This window comes from Anguilla anguilla, chromosome 4 (genome assembly GCF_013347855.1).
Source record: "Anguilla anguilla isolate fAngAng1 chromosome 4, fAngAng1.pri, whole genome shotgun sequence".
Lineage (NCBI taxonomy): Eukaryota > Metazoa > Chordata > Actinopteri > Anguilliformes > Anguillidae > Anguilla > Anguilla anguilla.
Window position 1 is genome coordinate 7,002,353 of NC_049204.1, and position 27,666 is coordinate 7,030,018.

General features: G+C 48.6%; 2 protein-coding genes across 2 annotated transcripts in view; both read left to right on the top strand.

Moving 5' to 3' along the window:
* The first annotated feature begins 25 nt into the window (after positions 1-25).
* On the top strand, positions 26-4,254 carry sac3d1 (SAC3 domain containing 1). The gene is made up of 4 exons (XM_035412228.1): positions 26-112; positions 1,164-1,566; positions 2,272-2,548; positions 3,396-4,254. Exons 1-4 carry the CDS (start codon positions 87-89, stop codon positions 3,863-3,865), a joined length of 1,176 nt encoding a protein of 391 aa, XP_035268119.1. The 5' UTR covers positions 26-86; the 3' UTR covers positions 3,866-4,254.
* Positions 4,255-5,662: 1,408 nt separating this feature from the next.
* cpamd8 (C3 and PZP like alpha-2-macroglobulin domain containing 8) overlaps positions 5,663-27,666 on the top strand; it is a 63,754-nt gene continuing 41,750 nt past the window's right edge. The window contains exons 1-21 of the mRNA XM_035412043.1: positions 5,663-6,392; positions 9,525-9,676; positions 10,356-10,378; positions 10,961-11,126; positions 11,599-11,651; positions 12,280-12,297; positions 13,451-13,505; positions 13,622-13,735; positions 14,094-14,178; positions 14,410-14,518; positions 15,055-15,282; positions 17,200-17,370; positions 17,801-17,929; positions 18,617-18,809; positions 19,347-19,516; positions 20,750-20,899; positions 21,611-21,772; positions 22,166-22,308; positions 23,103-23,165; positions 25,600-25,831; positions 27,201-27,354. Of these exons, the coding sequence (XP_035267934.1) occupies positions 6,310-6,392; positions 9,525-9,676; positions 10,356-10,378; positions 10,961-11,126; positions 11,599-11,651; positions 12,280-12,297; positions 13,451-13,505; positions 13,622-13,735; positions 14,094-14,178; positions 14,410-14,518; positions 15,055-15,282; positions 17,200-17,370; positions 17,801-17,929; positions 18,617-18,809; positions 19,347-19,516; positions 20,750-20,899; positions 21,611-21,772; positions 22,166-22,308; positions 23,103-23,165; positions 25,600-25,831; positions 27,201-27,354 (2,653 nt within the window). The 5' untranslated portion in view covers positions 5,663-6,309. The remainder of the gene's footprint in view (positions 6,393-9,524; positions 9,677-10,355; positions 10,379-10,960; positions 11,127-11,598; positions 11,652-12,279; positions 12,298-13,450; positions 13,506-13,621; positions 13,736-14,093; positions 14,179-14,409; positions 14,519-15,054; positions 15,283-17,199; positions 17,371-17,800; positions 17,930-18,616; positions 18,810-19,346; positions 19,517-20,749; positions 20,900-21,610; positions 21,773-22,165; positions 22,309-23,102; positions 23,166-25,599; positions 25,832-27,200; positions 27,355-27,666) is intronic.

A 27,666-nucleotide genomic window follows, 5' to 3' on the forward strand; every position in this document is an offset into this window, starting at 1 on the left:
AAATCATCACAAAGTAATGCGCTTTCAAAACACTCTTTATGATTGGAACATTCTCCCCGTGACGTCGTAATTTCAGAGCAGCGCCTATGAGCAGGAAAGCTAACTACCGCGCGTGAGTGTTTTTACCTTTTCATGAACCACGAAACGAAAGCAGATATTGTTGACAGTTTAGTATTTTGTCACTAAAATTTTAAGTATTTTACAGACCTATTTCCATAATATTCACGTAGGATAATGATTTGTTAGAGAAACATAGATATATATTTTACTTCTAATCGAGTCTCAGTAAAAAGCAGCTAGTTCGCTAATAATATATACAGTATTGTGGTTAGCTGTACTAGCTAGGTAGCTCCTTGTCTGTGCTGTTATTTTTCGCAAAACGATTACAATAGCATTTTAACCGAATTAGCCAAGATAACTAAAGGCACGGAGAAACCATATTTTCGTCCAACCGCCCTGAAAAGAGAAAGCTGTAACTACCTACCACCTCCAGCTAAATGGCTAACTTTAGCTTCAAACATATTATGCCCTCAGTCATTCTGTTGAGCCCGTGCAAACAGTGCGAAGCTAGCTACAATCAGTGCATATAGCCAGTTCGTTGAGCAGAATATTAAAGTAACGACCTCGACAACTGTCGTTTTGGAGAATGCAACTTAAACTGTTAAATGGCCTCTTTAAAAAAGAACGCCAAGAAATAGCCTAATTACTTAGCGTTGTAATTTAAATTGAAATTAGTGATGATAGTTTTAGCAGAAAGAGTAAACCCAAGATGACAGCTGGCTTTTTAACACAAGCGTCTGAAACCTGACAGTTCTGGAAAAAGCCAAAACACTGCTGACACCTTTAATTAGTCGCCAGGGTCTTTTCTGCAACTGTCTTTTTGCTGTGTCTCGCGACGGTGTCCCACATCTCTGTCCCGATGTGGTCATTTGTGGCCCTCTCACTGGATTGTGATTGGACAAGCAGCTCTCCACGAGAACAGTCATCATTTTCCTTCCTGCACGGAACGCTAGCAACAAACTGCAAAATACGTACTGTGTAGCTTAGGGCTATTTTATAATGGTAGTTGAATTTTGAATCACTACTAATTACCATTCTGTTTGTGAGAATAAGCTGACACTGAATATTGGTAATGTAATACTTTACCTGTTTCCTGGTTATAGAGGGTCCAACTCTCATAGGAGAGGAGGAGGTGGTGGAGGTGGTGGAGGTGGACCAGGAGGGCGCAGGGAGTGGCGACAGGAGCAGTATGAAGAGGAGCCGAGCCGGACAGCGGAGGAGACCGTGCCCAGGGGCACCTGCATGACCATGTGCCCCCTGTGGGAGGTTCGGGAGAGGGAGCAGCAGCGGCGGCTGCACCGCTTCGAGGTGCTCCCCGGCACGGAGAGCGACCGGATGCCCCGGGCCGACCCGTCGCGCGCGGTGAAGGAGTACTCGCGGCCGGCGGCGGGAAAGGACTCCACGCGGCCCGGCGACCTCCGACCCCCCGCCGTCCTGCTGAAGACCGTGCGCTTCCTCATCGACGACATCGCCGCCGCCTCCCCCGCGCTGGAGCCCTGGACAGAGGCACGGTGGAGCTCGAATGTGACGAGATGGTCGGCCCCATAGTCCCAAAATCAGCTCCCTGACACTGTGCTTTACAGCAGTGGTAACCCGCCCTGTTCCTGGAGATCTATTGTCCTGTAGGTTTTCACTTCATCCCTTACAAAGCACACCTCATCCTACAGCTATCAGATATTGTTGAACTGCTAATTAGTAGACACAGGTGTTCCAAATTAGGGTTGAAATGAAAACCTACAGGACGGTAGATCCCAGTAACAGGGTTGGTTATCACTGCTTTACGGAGTACCATACATTTTCTGGTAAATGGTAAATGGACTGCATTTATATAGCGCTTTTATCCAAAGCGCTTTACAATTGATGCCTCTCATTCGCCAGAGCAGTTAGGGGTTAGGGGTTAGGTGTCTTGCTCAAGGACACTTCGACATGCCCAGGGCGGGGTTTGAACCGGCAACCCTCCGACTGCCAGACAATCGGTCTTACCTCCTGAGCTATGTTTTCTGTACGCCTTTTCCACCATGCTGCAGTTTTTTAAATGGGAAATACATTTGTCTGATTGTTTATCGAAAGATGTACTGAATACTTATCTAGTGCTTTGATCCAGCCTGGAACCAAGGCTGGTCTTGGGTAACAGACTGATATTTAGGTCTGAGTGTGGTTGCCGTGACGCTGTCGAAGGTGTAGCGAGCGCCCTCTGTGATGTCATCGCAGGCGTACGACTTCGTGTTCGACCGGCTGCGCTGCGTGCGGCAGGACATGGTGATCCAGCGCGTGTCGGGGGCGGAGGCGGTGGCCGTGCTGGAGCGGATCGTCCGCTTCCTCCTCTACGCCTCCTATCGGCTGTGCGAGGAGCCGCTCAGGCTGTACGACCCGCGCATCAACGACACGCACCTGCAGGAGAGCCTGAGCTGGCTGCTGGACTGCTACGCCAGCGGGGAGCACCCGCGCCAGGACGAGTTCCAGGCCCTCAGCCTGCTCTACAACCTGGGTCAGTCCAATGGGGACCTGCTTCCTGCTGTGACATCACTTTAGCGTCTCTATCAACTGGCAGTTTAGTCCATCTAAACCAGCGGTGCCCAATCGTGTACCACGGAGGGGTGAGAATATACAGGTTTTCTTTCCAACCGATCACTTCACCTGCTGATGTCACTAATTAACACACTTTTAACCAGAGAGGAGGGTACTAATTAGTGAAATTAGCAGGTTGGGACGTGATTGGTTGGAATAAAAACCTCCATACTCTCAGCCCTCCATAACGCATGATTGGGCCCCATTGATCTAAACGGATGTTGAATGTTTGGAAACAAATGTTTCTGTGTTCACTTTTACAATTTAGGCATACATTTTTAGCTCAGACCTGCTGCCCCTCAGTTGCATGCACAGTTCGTAAAAGCTACACTTCACTTTGATCCTTCTCTGCTTGGGATGTGCCTCATTTATTCTCTTTCATTCACCCATTTGTCTTGTGCTGCTGTGCTGTGGTTCCTTTTACTATTAAATGCGACGCACCTCATGGACCTGACTTGCAGCTCTCTCACTCACTCAATTGCGCGCTCACTCACGACTGTCCACCAGGGGGAGCGATTAGCACTCAGGTAGCTGAAACGGGTGACACTTGCATTTATTTCTAGTGTGCTGCATGTTGCCGCTCATGTAAACCACCTTTTATTCTGTTAGTTTTTCAGCTAGATTGTTGAGATGACCACAGCCAAAGCACCGGGGGTGCTGTGTAAGAGCAGTGCTTCACATCCATGACACTGTGTGTCCTTGCTGTGGAAATGAATGTGTGCTGGTATTACCGCTTGGTAAATTTTGGTTTCTCTGTTTGGCGTCAGGTTCGACCCGCGCTCTGCGGCGCGCCCTGGAGTTGCCGGAGCGGGTGCGGGCCTCGCCGGCGGTCCGCCTGGCGCTGGCGGTGAACCGCGCCCACCTGGAGCGCAACCCGGTGCGCGCGCTGCGCCTGGCGCGGCGGCTGGACTTCCTGCAGAGCTGCGCGCTGCACCGCCACCTCGCCGCCTGCCGCCGCGACCTGCTCCTGCTCTACAGCCACGGCCTGAGCAGCCGCGACTGCCGCTACCCCCTGCAGCGCCTGGCCCGCCTGCTGGCCCTGGACTCCGCCCCCGCCGCCGCCGCCGACCTCTGCCACGCCCACGGCGTGCGCGTGGACGGGGACCGCGTCGTCTTCTCCAAGGCGTCGTACGCCGAGCCGCCTCCGGGGGGCGTCGGCGCCGCCCGCTCCGCGGAACTGGTGGACGGGAAGCGGGGCGACGCCAGCCTGAGTGAGGTCATACACGGCTGTGCCTGATCCGCTCCGGACTCCGCCTCTCCGGGCTTTCTGGAAACCCTGCCTGACTGCCTGCCAGCCTGTCTGCCTGCCTGCCATGCACTGTTCTCAGGGATGTGCGTTTTTAACTGATTATTCAGGACGTGCTCATTTTCGCATCCCGAATGTCGCAGCCAGGGGCAGCTGTCGCAACCGTTTGGGCATTTTGTAACCACGCAATCAGTCATCGAGAGCTTTTACACTCTTTGACAGCCAATAGCTGGAGTGAATGTTTAGCAGTATCGCCAAATGCTATTGGCTCCAGAGGAATTTAGGGTCTGAAAAATCAGTGTTTCCGTGTGAATTGGGAGAAAAAACAGACCACGTCCCTTGTTTGTTGAAGTTGAATAAAGTGAAATGAGGTTCTGTTCTCTTTTAGACTGAGTTTGTTCATGCATTACTCATTCCTGCTTTCTCACAGTCCTAGCGATAATTGCACACTGCTAAAATCAACTGCATCTGCTATTCGTTATTCACGTTGTTCACTCTCATAACTGCAGCCATTTTGTGTGTTTGTCTGCTCTGCTGGTGATACAAAAAAAGGGTGTGAAATTAAAACCTACCAGCAATTACTTGATTGTGGCACGTAAGATTTTCTCCTTTGGCAGGCAACCAAACAGGTATTGTTATATTGCAAAAGGTAATGTGGCTGATAAATTGTTGAAAATGGCCCATTATTTTTAGAAACCACAAGCCCACTCTGGCCATGGGCTGAGAACAATTTAATTCCACGTCCTGAAAACTAAATCTCAAGGCAGACTGCGTGCACCTATGGTATTTATGTTGTGACGCTTGTAATTCCTCCCATGAATCAAAAAGACATTCAAAAGGGCCTCTTGTTCGTGAATGTGAAGTCTGGAATCCTTAGCTGGCTGGATGGTTTACTGGGTAAGGCTATTAAAGTTGGGTGGTGTAAGCAATTTGATAAACAACCTCTGGACAGGTTTATAGTTTGTGGCAAAGTCTACGCTCGTGGGCAAGCTCTTCAAGGATGAGTGGGTGTTTTCATGCCTGATTGGAGAAGCATGTTTAAACCTGATGTGTGAAACCTGATAAATTAAGTTTAAAGAGCAAAAGTGCTGTAACAGGTTAATATTTAAGAGCTTAATTGTTACTGGATCTACGTATCTTACGGTGTCTGCGTTTTGATGACAAAAGCCAGTTTAACACAAATTTAGTTGACGTATGTGGAACGCAACACGGGTGAGCTGAAGGACTTATTCTCTGAACATTATCTGATATTATTTTTCATATTTACCCCGTTCATTTTCCTGCATTGACATGGTGCACCTGAATATTACAAAACGTTAAATCCGTGTAGCCCATGCTTGCGATATGTAATGCATGATCACCACACGAGGGTGCAATAGGGCTAAATTTAAGAAAAGATTTCTACTTATCTGTAGCCTAACGTTTCCACATTAGTGGATTGGACAAAGGCGTCAACCTTAAGTGAGATTGCAGTTATGCAAAATAAAACACATTAATATATAAATAAACAGCTGAGCTTTTAAATGACAGGCGATGTAAAATATTATTCTCTAATCCAGCGAGAGCATTTATTATATATCAGTCCATTCATTTGAGCACCACATTTTAGTACGGGAATTACTTTGTGAATAAGTAACGAATGTAATTTAATGTCTGCCAAGTTATTGCACTGGGTATACCGAATCATAAGTAAGAATGAACTCGCTGGGTTACTTTGTATACATTGCATATTTCGCTTTGTTTAGGCAGGTCATTCCTTTCACGTGCTCTCTGCTTCCTACGGCTACACTGCGAGAAAAAAAAGCCACTAGCCTATATAGTTTATGGGAGGAGAGAGCCAACAGCGAGAAACCGGGGTTTGTAGTACTGGAGCAGTCTGCAATAAGCAGGAGCTGTTCTGACTCGCACCATTATTAGAAACAAAAGCTCAGAAACTTCAAAGAGACGAGGAGGCGGCGAGGGGGAGACGCACGCGAGAAGAGGATAAACTTTATGCGGCGCGTTGAGTAAATGAACAAACACCACATCAACAGATAGGCTACATCGCTTTCTTTATAGCGCGACTCTTCTGGGGGGTGGACGCAAATAATTTGTAATGGTGAAATATGAGAGAACAAAACTGAGGCGGGTGAATCGGGCACACCAAAGAAGAGACAGTCTGTGTGCGTTGAGAGAAGTTAAGCTTACGAAAAATCAATTTGCACCGTTGCACGGAACGGGATTTCTGAAAGCGGGATAAAAACTTCATCCTCCGGGCGACTCGGGAGAAAATTAAGCGCTCGTTCTCCTCTTTGATTCAATGGATACTTTGAATGACTATTTCCAGCTGCGCGTTTAATTGTATGTAAGAAAGGTTTGAAGCCTCGGCTCTCTATCTATAGAGGCTTCGGGGAGAACTTGTTGCCCCACGCCACGGCGGGAAGATTACTGTGAAAATGAAGTCCCGTCGAGCATCGTGGATTCTTTCTTGGACTCTCTGCATCTGTCTTGTCAGTGGCTGTTATTCGCAAGAGCGCCAGTGAGTAGCTGTCTCTCTCGTTTCTTTTATGCTTTGGCATTCATTTGTGTGATTAAAGGAAAGTGTGTTCGGATGGATGCGAATAAAAGTTGTGAATGAAGCCATCTACAGTTTTAGGCTCAATTAAGTTCAATTTCATGAACAGTTTGAGGGATAAACAGCACACACGGTGTACGATTTTTGTTTTATCTTTTCTTCATTGCACTGGTTTCCTGCGTAAGATTCAATGAGCGTCAACTTGTTTACCACCAGAAACTCTTCAGCTGAATCAGAACGCCTGGAAAGCGTGCTTGAGATATCACATCTAAACGATTTGAGTGATAGTTAGTGCTTTTTACAGTAGTAGAAGCTATGCAAAATGGTCGCACGTATGGCACATCATAATTCTATTTTGGATTTATGTTGGTCAACGACGTTCTTCCTAATGGAATAACTGTTGTTTCTCTTCGCGTTAATGAGTCACATTTGATGCTGAACGACAGGCTATTGAATACGATGTGTAGGCTACACACTGGAGTCATTCGTGGTTTATACAGTATCGGGGACTTCGGTACGCTACTGTTCTGGTCACTTTAATTCTGCGCGAGTGTCTCCTTGTTACCAGGGTTGTGTAAGGGATATTCTGAAACAGAAGACTCGGGACTTCTTTTCCATGACATGTGGTTTTGTCCTAGTTATTTGTGTGAGAAAAGGCTTCACAGTTGTCAGCGCCGTGGTCAGCCTAAGCAAATGCTAATTAATTATATTGTGTCGGCTATATGACCACTATTTTGTTGTTGGTTCGTAGGCGTGCAAAGTGACGTGCAACTATTGCAGGTACCAGACTTCAAACGTCTTATTTGGATCAAAGGACTATATGAAATGGCTAGATGTAGCATGTGGGATTACACCAAATTAACTTCAAGAGAGGGTTTGCCAGTTCTCAAGGGCTGAAGTTAAGGGATTAAAATGTACTCTTGGTAAAGTGAATGATTTGATGTGATCGCTTTGGATGGAGCATGCCTTCACGGACCTTGATCCCCCAGTTTAAGACGATCTTCAGAGCCACGCCGATGAGGATCAGCGCCTCGAAAGTTGTGCATCAAATCCATGCTACAAATTTTTGTAGGCTTTCATTTTCCTTAAAGAGAACACGCTGTTCCGTATACAGACATACATTGATGTCTTTTCCCAAACCGTTTTGCTGGGGTTCCAGCAGCCCTCGGTATTTGACAATGGACTTTCCACTCATCCTGTTTAGTTTTTTAGAGCGTGCAGTAATCCCTCGGTCCTATGTACTGTGATTGGTGTGACTGTGGACTCCATGATGTTATCAGTCAGGCTGCTGTCAACCGCATGCCAGAGCTTAATCCTGAACTGTGGAGAATTCGGTTGAGTTAATAGTGAAGGGTTACAGCTATACTCGCTGCCAAGAGTTTCACACATGAAAGCAAAGAACCAGAGGGGATTCTTACGGGGGTTATGCCGTGTCAAAAAAAAAAAAAAAAATTATATATATATATATATCCATTATTTTTCTGAGGAAGCTTGGAAAAAAAAGAAAATAAGCTGGTTTAATTCTGTACGTTTCTCTGGTCATGTGTTTTAAGCGCTCGGTATCGTCTTAAATGAATGAGACCTAGTTGAACTTGCAATAAATCAAACGCCAAAGAGTCAATTTCCTCTCATTACGGTGCTATTCTCAAGACTCCGCGTGCTAAAGGCTTTTCCCATGACTCTCTGCGACGTAAATTGCCTCTGGCTCCCGGGACTATAATGCTAACCACCTGATCGCCCACTGATGGAACAGCGCGTGGGTTTTTTTTTTTGTCCGTTGTCCTGCAACAATCCATGTTGAGAAGCAGCGCCCCAGTCAGATCACAGTTTCAAAACTCTGATTATGTCTTGGTCCTGCAGGTTTTTTTTTTGTGCTTTTTTTTTTGCACAGAAACCTTCCTCAGGTGGTGAATATATCACATTTGTGCCATTTTTAACTGCGTCTTCACTTATGAAAACACCCCTCCCCCCCAGCTGTCCTCAATCTTAATAAGTAAGATATTTCAGAAATGCGAACAGGCGGAGGCCGAAGGAGAGAGATGCGTAAGCCGGTAATGAATATGTTGGAATGGAGTGATAAGACCAATATACTTTTGCATGCTTTCAGAACACAATGAGCGCTATTGTTTCCGTAAGTGTTTCTAAATCTAGGCCTAGATACAGGAAAAAATGCAGGTCCGAAGCAGCTCCAACTCCCTATTGTACTTATATAAGGTGACCTCTTCCAAGCAGGATCTTACAGTTGAATTGGTTCCTTTCAGAATGCTTCTGCAGAGCAGGGGTTGACCTTTGCCCTTTGACCTTTTGTGATAGCTGTCTTCCACTCCTGGTTTTGTGTCAGAGTGATTGTCTGGAATCTTGGGTTTTCCGTGTGTCTCCGAAAACACTGACTATTGAGTTTCCTCAGGAGAGGTCGAGGACCACCCAATGAGAGTTCACCAGGATGGTGCTGTGACAGGTACTCTGTCCTCATTAAAACCTGGCCAATGAAATGCCCTCGTTAAAAACCCGCCAATGTGAAATACTATCTGGCCACGTGAAGCTCTCAAGAGTGTAAAATAGTTTAATTGCAGGTGAGTTCCTCCAAGCTTTAGAAAGCCTGAAGGGGGACTTCGACTCCAGGTAAAAAGAAAAAAACAGTTCTTTTGACGTCAGCGAGGACAGGAGGCGGACCACACTTAGGCAGTGTCTCAGGAACAGCTGTCGCTAATGAGCAGGGAGAAGGGGAAGCGGGGGAAAGGGCTACAAAGCCCTCAACTGTTTTTTTTTTCCTTCCTCCTCAATTTCCTGTCACTTATTTCTTATCCTTTCTCATTTGCTTATGCGTTTTTGTCTTACTGATGCTTTCAGTTGCCTTTTTTTAAAAACAAATTGTGTTGATGTGCAGAGGCCAGATGAAGTTACTGAGCGGAGAACGGGGCCCTCTGCTCTTTGCGCTCCGAACGTGGATCGAAATTCGCGCGAAGCCTATTTTGACGATCGGAGTGCGGTTGATTTATTAATACAGCCTCCGTTAGGCCAGCTCGGCAGGGCTGTACCCCCCTTCCTCCAAACATGGTCTCTTCCTTCCTGTGCCCCCCGCCCCCCCCCCCCCAGAGGTTATCTGATCGCGGCTCCCTCGGTGTTCCGCGCGGGCGTGGAGGAGGCCCTGAGCGTGACCATCTTCCACGGCGCGGAGGACACGCGCGTGCAGGTGCAGCTGTCGGTGAAGGGGGAGACGGTGGCGCACAGCCATGGCATCGTACGGGGTGAGTCACCGCGCGCGCCCCCCTCGCCCCCCCCCCCCCCCCCCCCCACCCCCAAAGAACCCACACAGACAGTGCCACGCTGTCTGACCTCCGACCTACGACCTCTGACCTCGCCGGGGTGGGGTTACACTAATGGCAGATGAATAAGCCCCGATGTGCTCTAAATCTGCGGTGATGTCACCCTTGATAAGGTGGTTTACTGCATGCCCTGGTATGTCTAACCTGGCTGTTGTGTACGTCTGGGTCCGTGTTTGTTTGACATCGCCGCTGATAGATAGTGCCGGTCGTGCCTCAGTGACTGATGGACCTCCCTGCTAAACACCCCGTGGTTATTTTTCCCAGAATTCCAACTCTGAGTGATTTATCTCTCCAATTTTAGTGATTTTTATCTTTGGCTAGTCAAGTATGTAGTTTTTTTTATTTAACTGTATTTTAACAAGCGAAAAAACAATCTCAAAAGGGTACAGAAACATGCTTTTTTTTGCTGGCTATATCTTGAATATTGAATCTGGGAAACATTTCTGAATTCTATTGTCGTTTGGCCCTCCCTCTAGTGTCATAATACTCTGTGATACTCTCTTCTGGAATATAGTTGTGGCAACTTTTAGATAAAAAAAAAAAGTTCTATTCTGTTGTTGTGAATTAAGCGCAAAGTTTTACTGTTTGTTGTCTTTTTCAGATAAAGGCACACTTAAGCTGAAGGTGAGTGGGTCTAAACTGCTTCTTTGGATGTTTTATATGATTTCAGATTTAATGTTTGGCCCCGTATTGGGTGTTGTATATGGAGTTGGCCATCCCCTTTAGTAATTCACTTCAGGGTAACGGTCAGGACCCTATTGCACAATAGTCCCATCAATGTCAGTCTGTACACATTGCACTGACACAACAGGGGAGGTAAGGAAGGGTGGGGTGGGGGGGGGGGGAGACAACAACAGGAATATGATTTACATTTGAGCATCTGTCTTTGAACGTTCGCTCTCAGGGTAAGGTAACAAGCTCAAAATTACCTGCAGCTGCTGCCACCCACACACACACACACACACACACACACACACACACACACACACACACACGCAGGGGCCGTGACTCTGAGAAGCTGGAATGGATCGGTTTGATGTGCCGGACACAGATCCGCCCCCCACACTTTATTTACGGCGTAGTTGGGGAGCCGTGTTTTCCCCTCCCCCCCCCCCCCCCCCCCCCATTTTCGTGCTCGTCTGTGTCGGGAACAGCCGTAGCTCACATGTGGCCCCCCCCCCCCCACCCCCCCCCCCCCTTGCCCAGGTGCCCGTGGGCTTGCGCGGGCAGGCTCAGCTGAAGGTCTGGGGCAACCGCCACCTGACGGAGGAGGGCTACATCTTCCACAACTACACCACCGTCACCGTGGAGAGCAAGGGAACGGCCGTCTTCATCCAGACGGACAAGCCGGTCTACAAACCCAAACAGAGAGGTGCCTTTTCCTTAAGGTCTCTAAAAGACGTGGGACTGGTGTTGGTGTTGGATGTCTCGTCAGCACTGATTGCATAGTCTCGATATGAAACCAAGCTGAATCTTAGTAAACAATTTAAATTAGGTATTAGCTGAGATTTTTTTTTAAAGTGAGTTTTACAATAAAAATATTCATGTAAATATTTTTAGGCTACTTAATCTCCCTTGAATCTGCATGAAGGTTTTTATAGTAAAACCTACTTTGAATGCTTGGATGTGGATTTACATGTCACTTTAATACACTGTTTGCCCAGTCTTATTCTTGGAATTAAGTGGGTATTTGCTGTACTGTACTGTACTGTACTCCTACAACATTACGCCAGAAAACGATGTGCACAGTAGGGTCGAATTTAAAATTCTGTGCCTGTGGGAGTTGAAAGCTTTGACAGTGCGTCTGTGTCATGTGCGATTCGTCTGCTCTGATTCTCCTCTAGTGCTCGTCAATGTGTATTCAGTCACTCCAGACCTGAGGCCTGCCAATGACAAGGTAAGACTGGCAGGACTCCGTCGCTAAAATCAGCCGGTTGAATATAAATAACGTAACACTTGCTTAAGCTTCAGCACATAACATAGATTTCACGAGGTTTCCTATTCAGTCAAAGGGTCGATTCCCCCTGGCTTTGATTAGAATAAGAAGCGGTGTGTACATTAGAGTAGGCCAGTGCTAGTCTCGTGGGGGAATGCCTCCTTGCTCCAGGCCCACATCAGTGAAATTGCGCTCATTGTCCTTCATTAAAATGGCCGGACAGCTCTGTTTAAGTGATGCTGGGGCAGCAGTAAACCTGACAGTTTGAAAAAAAAAAAGATTGTTATTTTGTACGGAAAACTTGGGAGTGAACATTTTACCGGAATTTACAGTTTCTAAAAATGTACTGCGTGACCCGGGAGGGGGGGGTTGGGGGGGAGGAGGTGGGTGCCATTAGGAGACAGTGTGCTTATTGATAGCGGGGTTGTGAAGGTTCCGTGCTGGCGCTCGCCACTCACAGGCAGGGGATTGTGGGAAAGGAGAGGGAGGTGAGGGTTGTGCCTTTTGGCCTTCGCAGGGCTCTCTAATGTGTGCTGGTCTTGTGCCCCCCCCTCACCCCCCCCATCCCCAACCCTCTCTTCTTTTGCAGATTGAAGCTTACGTTGTGGTGAGTGAAGGTCACCGGGGAGGAGGAGGAGGAGGAGGGGGGGGCGGGGGGGGACCACCCTGGGTGAGCGTAGCCACAGGCGCTATTTCCCAAAACAGCCGGAGATTACAGGGCTGCCGGCCTTGATGACAGGACGCTCTCCGACCGCTCCGAGCGCCGATACGATGGAGATGAAAGGGGCAGCTGCCCCCAACACCCCCCCCGCCCCCCCCGCCCCTCGGCCCCACGTCCTTCATGACCCCCCCACACTCCTCCTCCGCGCGGTCGGCGGCTCTCTTCCGCGGCTTCTCGGCTCCGCCGTACATCACAGAGTCACCCGAAATCCCCCCCCCCCCCCCCCAACCGTCCCCGAGGAGGAGTTCTGTAAACGAGCTAACGGCTAGGCTAGCGCCAGCGTTAGCCGTGCTACTCCGCGGTTCTGCACGTTACATTACAGGCGTTTAGCAGACGCTCTTATCCAGAGTGACTTACACAGCTTATACATAGCATTTACATTTGCATCCATTTACACAGCTGGATATAACCTGAAGCAGTGCAGGTTAAGTACCTCGCTCAAGGGTACAACGGCAGTGGCTTACCTGGGAATCGAACCTGTGACCTTTCAGGTTACGAGACCAGGTTGTTACCCATTATACTACACTGCCGTAGTCCTGTTGTTGTTAAAGGTGGGGAGAGCGCTGCCCAGAGTAGCCCTGCTTCCGCTACGCTCGGCTAATTAGCAGGCAGAGCGCGGGTCTGCGCGGGGCCTTGCTTGATTCCCTGCTCCGTTTATTTAGCGCCGCACGGCTACGCCATCGCTCCGGTTCGCCTCTGTGTGGTCCCTCTCTCGTCAGTTTGGGCCCCCAGGAGCCAGCGGGGCGGGGACGCGTAGCGTGTTTGGTTTAGTAACCGTCTCCCCCGCCCCTGCCATCTCTGCTGCCTGACTCCGCCCGGCCAGAACGGAAATGGAGAAATATTTCCTTTGTGACCTCAGTGCACTGGAGAAAATCTGCGTGCCAGGGGTTACGTGTTAAAGTGCTAAAAAGTGCCTTTTTTGGGGGGGGGGGGGGAGTGCTGCTTTGTTTACCAGGACGCCTGATTTAAAACCTTTGCTTCGGTGTTTTTTTTGGTTCCTCGTGACCCGCGGCCCCTTGTGATTGTGAATTTCTTTCAGGACCCCAGAGGGTCCCGGATGGTCCAGTGGTCAGACCTCAAGCCCCTCTGTTGTGGTGAGTCAGATCACGCCAGAAAGCTCTTGGGTGTGAATGCTTTATGGGAGGGCGGTGCCGGGGAGAGAGAGAGAGAGAGAGATTGGAAACAGACGCTGAAGGGCCTGTCTTCTCAGGGATCGTGAACGTGACCTTCCCCCTGTCGGACCAGCCCGTGTTCGGAGAGTGGCTCATCTTCGTGGAGATGCAAGGGCACACCTACAACAAGACCTTCGAAGTGCAGAAGTATGGTGAGTCCGGGCCTAATTCCCCCCCTTTCTCTTTGGGCTGGTGATTTGCCCTTTAAGCTGTGAGATCACAAATATGTGACTAGAATGTTCTTAACTCAACATTCTGGTGCTGATGTCACAATCACCGCTGGTAACTAAAATCAGTGGATTTCTAGAACACTGACTTAGAATTTTGAGAAAAGAATTGTCAGGGGAAGGTCACTGGCCGCTATGGTTTCCTGGCTAAACGATTAGCTCCCAAACCTGCTCAGCTTTGAATGCTAGATGCAGAATTTTACTGTGAGTGAAATGGTTGGGTCACTGAAAGTAGTCTGATATTGCTGAAAAGGTTCCGCTGCTTGCCCTCTCGCCCTCACAGTGATGCCCAAGTTTGAGCTGGTAATTGAGCCGCCCCGGTACGTCCGTGACCTCAACACGTGTGAACAGACCACCGTACACGCCAGGTGACTGTCGTTTATTTTCCTGTAGTTTGACACACCTCTGTGCTACTCTGTTTAGAAAAGAGAATAACCTATATACAGTTATATTCATTTAGTTTTAGAAAGAATTAACTGTTTTACTTCCATGCATAAAAAAGCCAGTAGGTCGGGATGCTTTTATTGTATGAGATTGTATGACCTTTTGCAGTGGCCGCAGTCACTCTTCATTGACTTCCTCCTGCTGTTCCCCCTCAGATATACTTTCGGTAAACCGGTCACCGGGAAACTCACCGTGAACATGACAGTGAATGGAGTTGGGTACTACCGGCATGAGGTGGGGCATCCGGTGGTTAAGACTATGGAGGTGAGAGCTACTCCCGGTTTCTCTGCGTGCTGCTGGATAGAACTTTATAACTGACGCCTCGGAAAGGAGTCATTCTGCTGCTGTTCCACTTTCAGAACTCAGATAAAATGAGATGCTGTGCGTTGTGGTCTTCTGTTGTAAAAATGTTTCAGTGCCAAAAACGGAAGATCGGGTCAAAACTGCTTTTTAGCTGGATGAATGTCAGTTGTCATGCCTCATGTTTTTTTCATGCATAAAGAATAAAAAATGGGAATAAAAGGTTTATAATCATTCCTTCCGTTCGCTTTTTTCAGCTGGTAACAGGCTGAGCACTCCTTTTTTATCAATATTACCCTTTATCCATAGCGCGGCCATTCCCAATGAATGGAAGCTAATTGTTGCTAGCATTCATTTTTATGAGCTTTACGGCTAATGCTATCACCCGATCAATCTCTGCTAAAACTGTCTCTGGGTATAATGCTTTGGTTATCTCCACAGCAATTTGACTACTGCCAGGGAACTGATCTTAAACATGCGCTGTCTATTACTGCTCCTAGATCAAGGGCACGGCGACCTTTGACCTTTGCGTGAAGGACATGATGCCAGTGGACGTGGCGGATCACTTCCGGGGCACGGTGAGCATGTGGGTGTCGGTGGCCAGCGTGGACGGGGGGCGGCAGACGACGTTCGACGACTCCACGCCCGTCCACAAGCAGCTCATCGACATCAAGTACTCCAAGGACACCCGCAAGCAGTTCAAGCCCGGTCTGCCCTACAAAGGCAAGGTGAGAGAGAGAAAGAGAGAGAATGAGTGAGTGTGAGTGTGAGAGTGAGGGAGTGAGAGAGAGAGGGGGGAGTAAGAGAGAGAAAGAATGGGGAAGAAAGAGAGAGTGACAGAAATAGAGAGAGAGAATGTGAGAGAGCGAGTGTGAGTAAAAGTGTGCAAGAGAGAGCAAGAGAGATTGAGAGGCAGCGAGTGTGAGTGAGTGAATGAGTGAGAGAGAGAGTGTGACAGAAAGGGAGAGAAAGAATCGGGAAGAGAAAGATCGCAAGAGAGAACAAGACAGAATGTGAGCGTGAGTAAGAGTGTGCAAGAGAGAGCAAGAGAGAATGAGAGGCAGTGAGTGTGAGTGTGTGTGTGTGAGTGAGTGACTGAGTAAGTGAGAGAGATAGAGAGAGAGTGAGTGAGAGAGAGAGAGGCGTCAGTCCCCCTGCGCTGCAGCTGTGGATGCACCTGGACAGCAACCTGCAGCGCCCAAGCGGCGCGCGTTTCTGTAGCTGCGCTAGCGCCAGGGGACCGCCCGCACGCCAGCGCTAACCGAGCCCTCGCGGCCGCTGCTGGGACTCGCCGGCGCTCCTGTGGGGCCTCCTCTGTGAGGCGAGCTCCTGTTTCCCCACCCTGCTGATCCTCTCGATTCTTGCCGGGCTTCAGACATCCGGTGCAAAAAAGCACTTAAGCTTCTAGCCGAAAACCAGCTGGGGCTAGCTAGCGGAAAGGCTGCTGTGGGCACTGTCAAGAGACCGAACCCTTTTCAACACAGTGACATGACATGTTACATTACATTACATTACAGGCATTTAGCAGACGCTCTTATCCAGAGCGACTTACACAACTTTTACATAGCATTTTTACATTGTATCCATTTATACAGCTGGATATATACTGAAGCAATTTCAGTTAAGTACCTTGCTCAAGGGTACAACGGCAGTGTCCTACCCGGGAATCGAACCTGCGACCTTTCGGTTACAAGCCTCATGTTGTCATTCAAAGCCAGACTGTACACGTGTGTTCCAGGATTTGCATTTTGCGTGCACATATTACATTTAGCAGACTGTATTCTGTGTGGAATACTGTTTAAAAAAAATACGTTCTAGAAGGATTCCGTACATGCTGCCTAAATTCCGCGTGACGCTTGGAACTCTTGTCTCGTAATTACAGCTTTAAATAAATCTCTATTTAAAGACAGCTTATTTTGGCTGGATTTTTACTGTGATGTTGACTGTGAAGAGTGTCCTTGGTTGTGTGTTGGTCGGCGGGCCGCGAGCATCACTTTAAATAGTTTCTGTGTTTAATTTCACTGGCTTGTGTAGTGCCTGAGACCGATTGGATTTGCACTTAAGTGGTTTCAATCTCGCTGCCAATTATGTCCAGGTTCTTTTTGTTCTCCTTGTTTATTCTTTATCCTATATTCTCTAGGTGCAGCTTTCTGGTGTTTCCCTTAGCTGTGGAAGGTTGACACTGCTGGGCAAATAAATGTAAACTGTGAATGAATTGAAGTAAATCTGGAGGGTTTCTCTGTGCTCAAGAGGTTTATGTAAAGCCAGGTTAGGTTTATAAGGAACGGTTTACATTTTTCTAGCGGTACTTTAAAGTTGTGTAATTCTCCGTTGGCATGACTTTACATGTTGCCAAAGCAGAGATGACAAATAACAAGATCAGTTGGCTTCAGATCTCTTTTCATCCTCTCTCTCTATCTCTCTCTCTTGTGCTCTCTCGCTCACTTTCACTCACTATCCTCTGTTTCTCTGTCTATCCCTCTCTGTCTCTCTCTCTCTCTTTCTCTCACCTTCCCTCTCTCACTGTGTCTGTCCTCCCTCTCTGTCTCTCTCTCTCTTGCTTTCTCTCTCCCTCACTCTCTCACTGTCTGTCTGTCCGTCTGTCCTCCCTCCCTGTCCAATCGCGATGTCCGGGCGACGCCCAGGTGGAGGTCACGTACCCGGACGGCAGCCCCGCGGACGGGGTGAGGGTTCGGGTGAAGGCGGAGCTCACGCCCAAGGACAACGTGTACACCAGTGAGCTCACCTCCCTGGGGGGCCAGGCCGTGTTCGAGATCCCCTCCATCCCCACCGCCGCACAGTACGTCTGGCTGGAGGTCAGTGGGGCTCCAGGCAAGGGAAAGGGGCAGGGGGAGGGGCTTACGGTGGCCACTGTGGAGAGGGGAGTCTGAAAGAGTAGAGTCTTTATGATGTCACAGACTCTATAGAACCGCCAGATTCTGCGGATTATGTCGTTCCAGCATGGTATTCTTAACATTGAAAATTCTGTCCCCCTACCATTGAAGCCTAAGCATTCCAATGTAATATATTGCATTTATTGAATATCTGAAAGTGGCAATAATTTGTATATTTGCCCATATACTCTGAAGTGTTACGATACCGTGATAATATATTTCATTGCAGTGTATTTTCTGCATGATTGATTTCTGTAAGGGTGAAACGTCAGTGGTGCTGAGCAGCTGTCGGAAACAGGAGTGAGTCCATCACTGTCTGAACACCAGTGTTATCTCCTTCCTCTCCCCCCAGACCAAGGTGACCGCGATCGATGGCAAGCCGGCAGGCGACCAGTACCTTCCCAGCTACCTGTCCATCAGCAGCTGGTACTCTCCCAGCAAGTGCCACCTCCAGCTCCAGAGCCCTGGGGCAGCCCTGCAGGTACGCACCCCTGGTCCCGAAATTACTGCCCTGTCCTATATTGTAACAAGCACTTTATTCCAGCACTGCAAAAACCAAATAGGTCAATCTTAACAGGCATTTTAGTCTTATATTTACACTTAAATTTGTATCTCTCTTAAAATTGGCGACCAATTATAGCAGCTGATTACATGTGGTTACTTGGGGCTGTGTTGGTCAGTGAAGTGTTGTGTAACAGTAATAACCCTACCTTAATGACTAAAGCAAAATTAACACCATTGTGTTTTAATGGCAAGAGCTTCATTCATTCAATGCTGGGACCTGTCATTGTAATGATGTGTGTTGCTCAGTCTCAGTGTAACCTGGTCAACCCATTTGATTATTCGCCGATTACTTACATTCCTGTTACATCCATTCTGTATTTATTTTACACCAAGCCGGCCAGCTGAGGATGGGCTTCCTCTCCATTTTGATATCCTCCCATTGGGGAGTTTTTCATTGCCACTGCTTGACTGTTTTTTTCTTCCCATGGGGGAGTTTTTGTTTTTTACCTCACTACGTGAATTTTTGGTGGATTTAAGGCCTGGTTTTCGCCCAGTTTTCCTTCTGTTACTCGTAAAAAGCATTATACAAATAAAATTGAGTGTGGATCAGTGGGTGTTTCCCCCCCGGCTGTAGTAAAAGATGGTGGTTTGTCTTTGGGCCTAGATTGGGGAGGAGGCGGAGATATCCCTCAAGTCCACCTGCCCCTGCAACTTCACCCTGCACTACGAGATCGCTTCCCGGGGCAACATAGTGCAGTCTGGCCAGCAGCTGCCCAACATCACCGCTCACCGCGGCAAGAGGGCCGCCGTCACCTTTGACAAGAACATCCACACCACAGCGCCTCCTAGTGGTTCAGGTCAGGATCATGGTTTTCTTTCATGTTCATAAATCAGAAGCGTTTTCCATGTGTATCTAATACTATATTGAGCTACTATATTGACTGATAATAGAGCCACTATATTGATGGATGGGCATTGACCTTTCCTTGAACATGATTTATTCACAGTTCACCACTGATAAATTCTACTTATCCTGCACCGTACTTATACACCTACCCCCAATGGTTTCTCTCTCTCTTTGTTAGCCTTTCTCTCTTGCTCTCTCTCTCTCTCTTTCATTCTCTCGTTCTTTGTCTCTAATTCAGTTAAATTCAAAATGCTTCACTGGTATGACGTATTGGAATATTTTACCAAAACATTACAGAAACAAACAGTGTATACATGAACTAATGAGACACAGGGCAGCACATGGAACAAGCGATTAATGTGGACATAACAAAGCTGACGGTAACGGCTAAATGAAACTGACCAGGAATAGATTAGTGAAATGAGTTTAAATCAGCTCTTTCTGCCACCCCCCCCCCCCCCCCTTCTCTTTATCTCCCTGGGTTCAGCGGCCACCTCCTTGCAGGGCGAATCGGACGTCTGCGTCTCAGTGCTCCGGTTTCCCGTCACCCACGCCATGGCCCCGCTCAGCCGGCTGCTGGTGTACTACGTGCGGGAGAACGGCGAGGGGGTGACGGACAGCCTGCAGATCCCCGTCCAGCCCAGCTTCGAGAACAAGGTCGGTCTTCCGGGAGCCAGGCTTCACCCGCAAGCATGGAGAAGCTAGCAGCAAGAAGCTAGCAGGGAGAAGCTAGCAAGGTGAAGCTAGCATGAAGAAGCTAGCATGGAGAAGCTACCAGGGAGAAGCTAGTATAGAGAAGCTACCATGGAGAAGTTAGCACGGAGAAGATAGCATGGAGAAACTAGCAACAAGAAGTGAACAGGCAAAAGCTAGCAGGGTGATGCTAGCATGAAGAAGCTAGAATGGAGAAGCCAGCATAGAGATACTAGTTTAGAGGAGCCAGTTTGGAGAAGCTAGCATGGAGAAGCTGGTACGGAGAAGGTAGCATGGAGAAGCCAGCACAGAGAATCTAGTTGGGAGAAGCTACCAGGGAGAAGCAAGTATAGAGAAGCTAGCTTGGAGAATCTAGCAGGGAGAAGTTAGCATGGAGAAGCTAGCATGGTGAAGTGGTTCCTCAGCATTGTTGCCATGGAGCTCTGTCCTAGAACACGTCAATACCAAATAATCAAGTGAAGTATTCCGGAAAGGGAAAATACCAGTCATACACCCACCTACAGCTACAGTAGGATCCAGTTCCGATCCCTTGGTAGTGTGCACTAATAAGTATCAGTGCCTGCACCTAAATGATCAGTGTGTCGGCAGCATTGTAGTTGTCTGTGAGCACACGCCTTTATTTGTATATTTTTTCTGTGTACACCCGATTCAGCCATTAAAGCCCCTCTATGAAATATTGAAAGAGGTCAGGGAGTTTTTTTTTCTCTCTATCTGTTCACAGAGTAGAGGGAATGCTCAATAACACCGTGCCTGTGGAAGATTTAGTGGCTGAAGCTTTTTTTTTTACAGCTCTTTGGTATGAACTGAGTTTGACAGGAGGAGGGTTATACGACCGCGCATGCAAGACAAGGCAAACAGAAGGTGTGGAGATCTGAGGGGCCGTTGCAGGGAGGGGCCAGAGGTCACAGTTACGGTGCGGTGAGGGGCTAAAAGTGTCAATGCGAGCAGAAGTGGGTAATTTCCACTCGCAGAGGAGCCGCTTGGATTGTCAAGAAAGCGAGTTGGGGCGGGAGGGGGGGGTGGTGGAGGGGGAGTCAGTGCCCCTCTCCCCCCTCTCCGAGCTGTAATCAGGTTTTGGGAAGAGGTTGAGGCACGGTGTCTTGTTTCGGCGCTTCCCCGGAGTGTTGCGGTGGCGATGATTTCATTTCGAAACCCCCTTTTTTCTTTTTCGCGCAGGTGTCCGTCTCCCTGTCGGCCAATGAGTCGATGCCGGGCGACCCGCTGAGCCTGAAGGTCAGAGGGGAGAGGGGCTCCTGCGTGTGTGTGGCCACTGTGGACAAGAGCCTGTACCTGCTAAAGCCGGACTTCCAGATCAGCCCAGATAAGGTCAGTGATTCCCCCGTGGAGGGGCTGTGGGATGTGGGATGTGGGGTTTACTTGGTAGGCCCCTGTTTGTGGGGTGATTTACACTTAGCTTAGCTGCATTTTGGTTTTTTTTCTTTCACATGCACTGTTAAAACCAAAAATAAGTCTTATCATTTTAAGTCTTATATTTAGACTTAAAATTATATTTATATAACTTTTTTTGCCAAATAAGACAAAAAGATAGCCAATGAGTTGAGACACCGTTTGAATTACAGTATTTGGCATACAAAAAAAACAAAAAAAAACAGTACACGGCATGCAAAAAAAAAGTCTAAAACAAGCTAATATTTTCTACTCGAGAGAAAAAAATTAGATTTTAAGGCTCATCGTAAAACTAAAACACTTGTTCAGGCAGATGGTTTTTGCTGTGTGCAATTTGTTTGTGCAGCTGGATATTTACAGAAGGAGTTCAGGTTTAGTACCTGGCTCAAGGGTACAACAGCAGCACCCCCCCCCCCCCCCCCAATGGGACTCGCCCCTGCAGCTGAGTTAGAAAGCTCCGTTCCTGCACCCGTACACGGCTGCTGCCCCTAGTGGTGAAGAAGCGTAGTACCCCCCCCCATTGTATTCGACCCTGCAGCTGAGTTAGAAAGCTCAGTTCCCCTCACCCGTACGCTGCTGCTGCCTCTAGTGGTGGAGGAGTGGTATCTCACCGCGTCGTGCTCTGCGCAGGTCTTCAAGGAGCTGGCCGAGTTCGACGTGTCCGATGCCTTCGGCGTGCCGAAGGACGACGGCCACTTCTGGTGGCCCGGGCTGTCGTCACGGCGACGGCGGCGTTCCTCGGTGTTCCCGTGGCACTGGGACATCACCAAAGACGCCCGCTTTGCCTTCACGGTGAGTCCTTTGCTATATGCCCCCCCCACCCCCCACCCCCTCAACTTGGGTCAAATCCATAAATCAAATACTTTCAAATGCATTTTTATAAATACATTTGAAATACAAATAAGTGCTGAAAATTGCAACTTAGCATGAGAGTATATTTATATGATATTGCAATACAGTATATTTCATTACACATTCGTTTAAAATGATGTGATTTACTGAATCTTATAATTATGATTTATAGGTATTTCAGGGACAATGTAAGCATGTTGTCAGCATGTCTTGTTTTTGTGTCCCTCTGTGTAAATGGCTGTGTGCGTGCTTGTGTGTGTGTGTGGTGTTATGCCCGTGTGTATGTGTGTGTGTGTGTTTGTGTGTGCATTCGTGTGCGTTTGCGTGTCACAGGAGACGGGCCTGGTGGTGATGACGGACATGGTGAGCCTGAACCACAGGCAGAGCGGAGGGATGTACACGGACGAGGCCGTGCCCGCCTTCCAGCCCCACACCGCCACGCTGGTGGCGGCCATGCACTCCCGCACGGTACCCAGGTACCCCCCCCCCCCCCCCACGGCACCAGCCCCTCAGCTTCCCTGGGCATCTCTCGGGCACTGAAAACACCTCCATTTTAGCTCTGTTATAGCAGAATGCTATCATGACCCTGTCGTAGGGAAACTCTATCACAGCCATGTCATTGGAGCTCTATCTTGTCTCTACCATTGGGGAACTCTATGGTAAACGTCATAGGAGCTGTCATAACTTTACCATAGGGGAACTCTATCATAACTGTCATAGGAGGGCTATCATAACTCTGTCATAGGAGGAACTCTTATCACAACTGTCATAGGGCAACTCTATCTTAACTATCGCATAGGAGCAATCTGTCATAACTCTGTCTCAGGGGAACGCTATCATAACTGTCACAGGGCAGCTCTATCTTATCTATAGGATAGGAGCTGATCTGTCATAACTCTGTTTTAGGGGAACTCTGTCATAACTGTCTTAGGAAGCCTCTTTCTCAGGGGCAATCTATCATAACTGGCAGAGCAGAAATCAATCATAACTCTACTCTTGGGGACCTCTATCATAACTGTAAAAGCAGAACTCTATAACAGGGGAACTCTGCAATAGGTCCATCATTGATACAGGAAGGCTGTGAAATTTCATTGTTTTGACATTAGGGTCCACGAGACACTAAAATTTCTTCTGTCTTCTGTGTGGCCTTCTGGGTCCTATCACGCCACAGTATTCGCACACAGAGACCAGTACATACCGCAGTGAAGATGCGGTGAGAAGAGCTGGGAGTTGTAAATTCACGTCAGGCTTTGTGTGGTTCCGGTTGCAGGGCGGACAAACGCAGGCGGACGTTCTTCCCGGAGACGTGGGTGTGGAACTGCGTCACCGTCAGGTAACTCCAGTTCCCCTCCGCCGAGCGTCGGCTGACTTACCGCCCGGCAGACTTAGCCACCGCTAACGTCACTTTGCGTCTGCGCGTGAGGTGCCAAATACTGCTCTTTTTAAAATGTAATGTCAGTTTAAATTTAGTACATTTTTAAAAACATTTTTTGTGCTGTTTCCTGTTGGATGTTTGTTGACTGGCCTAACTGAGGCGTTGTAAGTGAAGTAATTCCGGTACGGCAGTCCGCTGCACTTGATCGTATGGGTTGCGTACAAAAAAAATGGAAACACCAAAGTGAAGTCACTTACAAGGGGGTTGGGCCTCCAGGTGTGGCCACTTTGGCCTGAATGCTCCATGATGTCGGATCCATCAGCATCTGGACTTCTGCTGGCGGAATGTCACACCAGTTTAAAATAAAAAAAGTAGACAGTTGGTAGTGTGGTCGCCTTTGCTCGTGGTTGTTGTCTCTCATTTGTCAAGGTCTAGTTTTGTGCTCTGCCTGTACGTTGGAGGTGGAGTTTCAGAATTGATAGCAGAGCTCGGTCGTGATCAAACTGGCCTGATCGCAGGAGTATGTGCGCGTCCTCCAGTTCAGTAGGACGTGAGCGTGGGGTGAAAAACGAAGAGGTCGTGTGAGCGCAGGTGGGGCTCACGGCGACCGCGCAGGTGAGCGGCGGCCTCCTCGTCCCCCCCCGGTCGGGACAGCGGCACGGCGGGACGGGTTTGAGGACGTCCCGCCCCGTGAGGGGGGAGGATACGAAAGGTTACGGGGATCGCATGCCTTGGCTTGTGCCCAGAGGCCTAAGTGCTGTCATGTGTGAAAATATAAACATTATTACTGGTTGTGCGCTGCGGTTCTCAACAGAGCGGCCGCAGGCTCTGGGGGCTGGGGGAGGGGGTGGGGGGTGGGACGGTGGGGTGGTTGGGGGGGTGTGGGGGGTTTGGGGGGGATCAGCTGCAACAAATTGTGCGAGTAAGCAGGATTTGGAGGAGAGCCAGATCTCAGAATGGAGAGAGAGAGAGCGAGAGACAGAAATAGATAGAGAGAGAGAGTGAGCGAGCGAGCGAGAGAGAGATGATAGACAGAGAGAGAGAGAGGGAGAGAGAGAGATGATAGACAGAGAGAGAGAGAGGGAGAGAGAGAGATGATAGACAGAGAGAGAGAGGGAGAGAAAGAGATGACAGACAGAGAGAGAGAGGGACAGAGATAGATAGAGAGAGAGAGTGAGCGAGAGAGAGAGAGATGATAGACAGAGAGATAGAGGGAGAGAGAGGGACAGAGATAGATAGAGAGAGAGAGCGAGAGAGAGAGAGAGAGATGATAGACAGAGAGAGAGGGACAGAGATAGATAGAGAGAGAGAGCGAGAGAGAGAGAGAGAGATGATAGACAGAGGGAGAGAGAGAGATGATAGACAGAGAGAGAGGGACAGAGATAGATAGAGAGAGAGTGAGCGAGCGAGCAAGAGAGAGATGGTAGACAGAGAGAGAGAGGGAGAGAGAGAGAGAGGGACAGAGATAGAGAGAGAGAAGAGCGTGGTGTTGGGGCGTTTTCGGGAGAAGGGAATCGCGTAGAACCCCTTGCCGCGTCAGCGCGTATGAGCACAAGGGTTCGCTCGCATCAGCTTCCTTTCGGTCTCCAGCACAGCCTGCTGAAATTCAGCTCATTCAGCCCATTCAGCTCCGCAGACCCACAGTGCTTTGCTGCGTCACACGCACAGAGAGACCTGGTCTTTATCAGCACCACAGCCTGCTTCTGCTGTACATGACGGGCTGTAATCAAATTCAGCCCTCGGGAATTCTCATTCTGCCACTGGTTTGGCTTTAATTTGATTTCAGCTGGGGGGGGGGGGGTAGTAACTGACCTCAGTTCTCTGTTGGTGAGACTTTTATTTTTAAGCTTGGGTTTAAATGGGAAACGCAACAAGAAATCTGACAACTTTATTAGTCGTCATTATTTTTCTGCTGCTTTTCATCTGCGCGAGGTTGTATGTTTTGGATCGGACTTTGTAACGGCTTTGACCGTTTGTGTGACGACGCTCGACAACGATTTCCCTGTCTGCTTTGGCTACTTAGCTCTTTATTCCACTGGAATAGGATTGCGTTCAGCCAGATTCTGTGAGCTGATCACTGGGCTTTATAGGGTTAACTGGGAATCACTCCTGACTGTAAAGTGTAGCGTATAAACAGCCTTGATTGGATTAAAAGCTGAGGGAATTGGCCTTTCATGTCTCAGGACTTGTTTGTGTTGCCTGTAGTGGGGTGGGGTGGGGGGAGGGGGGGATTTCCCCAACATTTCTGAATAAGCATATGGATGTTTACAAAAACATGAGCTTCAGCTTTGGGCCAAAGTGCCACTTAGCCAATGTGAACACACACACATACACAGCTGGCTAAATGGCACTTAGCTGTATTTCACCCCCTTCCTCCCCCTCGCCATTGAAGCGATCACACGGGGGAAGCTGAGCTGCGATTGGACGTCCCCGATTCCATCACCACCTGGGTGACTGAGGCGATTGGCCTGTCGGAGGAGAAGGGGCTGGGCCTGGCCCCGAGGGCGGAGCTGAGGACGTTCAAGACCTTCTTCGTGGACTTCACTCTGCCCTACAGCGTGATCCGGGGGGAGCAGACCAAAGTTCCTCTCACCGTCTACAACTACCTGCCCACCTGCTCTGAGGTGAGCACAGGGAGAGTGTATTTCCCAGCATTCATTGCATTTAGCAGTACCCCTCATAAGCCTAAATTTCCCAGCATTAATAGCATTTAGCAATCCCCCATAAGCCAAAAGGTTGTAGCATGAATATCATTTAGCAAGGCCCTTCCCCCAATCCTAGCATTAATATCATTTAGCAGTACCCTTCATAAGCCTACATTTCCTAGTATGAACAGCAATTAGCAATACCCCCCCATAAGCCAAAATTTCCTAGCACCAATAGCATTTAGCAATACCCCTCATGAGCCTAAATTTCCTAGCATTAATAGCATTTATCAATCCCCACCATAAGCCTACATTTCCTAAAATTAATAGCAGTTAGCAATCCATAAGTGTGACGTAGGACAAGGGTTGGAAATTAGCCATGGCCAAAATCTCATGTAGTTGTGCAGCTGTTACCCGCTTTTAGCAATGCCCAGTTGAATTGTCCCCATTACGTGAACCAAGACATGGCACTTAAAAAAAAAAAAAAAAAATGTGGGGAGGTAATGGCACAGATAACAGGATGGAGGAGTGGAGAGATGGAAGGAAGGAAGGAAGGAAATGTGTCTTTTCTTCCGAAAACAGAGCGTCCCTTCTCTTGCGTGAGCGGGTCAGTTCTGCGTAGGTTTTACGGAACTGATGTCACTAACGGCTTCCTCGATGTGTCCAAAGGGCAACGCGTTTGATAGTGTTGCGTGTGAAGCTTAAACAGCGAGCCGGGGTTCGTGTTTATTTCCCCCCAAGTCCTGTTTTTACGTTGAACCGAGAAACAAAAAAAACATGTGATTCCTATTTTCTAACGTATTCGTTATTTATGACTTTTTTGGGGTGTGTACGTATGAAATACATAGAAATTTGACTGTGAAGCTGGAAGATTAATGGACGTGATCCCCAGGGGAATAATAGATCCGTGAGTCAGTCGGCGTAGAAAATCAGCAGTATGACTCAAAAGCCCGCTAAACCCGCGTGAGACCTTTCGCAAGTCGAGTCGCACAACATGGACAAAATGAGAGCTTATTTGACACGACGGAGTGTAGCACAGTGGGTGAGGAACTGGGCTTGTAACCGAAAGGTCGTAGGTTCGATTCCCGGGTAAGGACACTGCCGTTGTACCCTTGAGCAAGGTACTTAACCGAAATTGCTTCAGGATATATCCAGCTGTATAAATGGATGTAATATAAATGATATGTAAAAGTTGTGTAAGTCACTCTGGATAAGAGCGTCTGCTAAATGCCTGTAATGTAATGTAATGACACAAACGTATCTTAGCGGTAATTATGATAAAATTCCCAGAAAATTCCCAGGAAGCAAAGGCCCTCCCCCTCTGAATGTCTGTGTTTCCCACGCACAGGTCCATGTTAAAGTCTCGGTTCCCAAAGGGATCAAGTTCGTGGGCCATCCCGGGAAACACCACCTGACCCGGAAAAAATGCGTGGCTCCCGGAGAGGCCACGCCCACATTCATCGTCCTGTCGTTCACCGAGCTGGGCTCTGCTAACATCACAGGTGAGGTGTGCATCTGTACCTGTCCACGCGTGTACTGTAGTAGCGAGCTGGGCTCTGCTGACATCACAGGTGAGATATGCTCCCGTACCTGTCCACGCGTGTACTGTAGTAGCGAGCTGGGCTCTGCTGACATCACAGGTGAGATGTGCTCCCGTACCTGTCCACGCGTGTACTGTAGTAGCGAGCTGGGCTCTGCTGACATCACAGGTGAGATGTGCACCTATACCTGTCCACGCGTGTACTGTAGTAGCGAGCTGGGCTCTGCTGACATCACAGGTGAGATATGCTCCCGTACCTGTCTACGCGTGTGCT

Bases quoted from the DNA above. Each gene is read 5' to 3' on its own strand.
- sac3d1 (XM_035412228.1), top strand. From the start codon at position 87: ATGAGCAGGAAAGCTAACTACCGCGC. The intron at 113-1,163 runs GTGAGTGTTTTT...TCCTGGTTATAG, and splicing joins AGGAAAGCTAACTACCGCGC to AGGGTCCAACTCTCATAGGA. The intron at 2,549-3,395 runs GTCAGTCCAATG...GTTTGGCGTCAG, and splicing joins CAGCCTGCTCTACAACCTGG to GTTCGACCCGCGCTCTGCGG.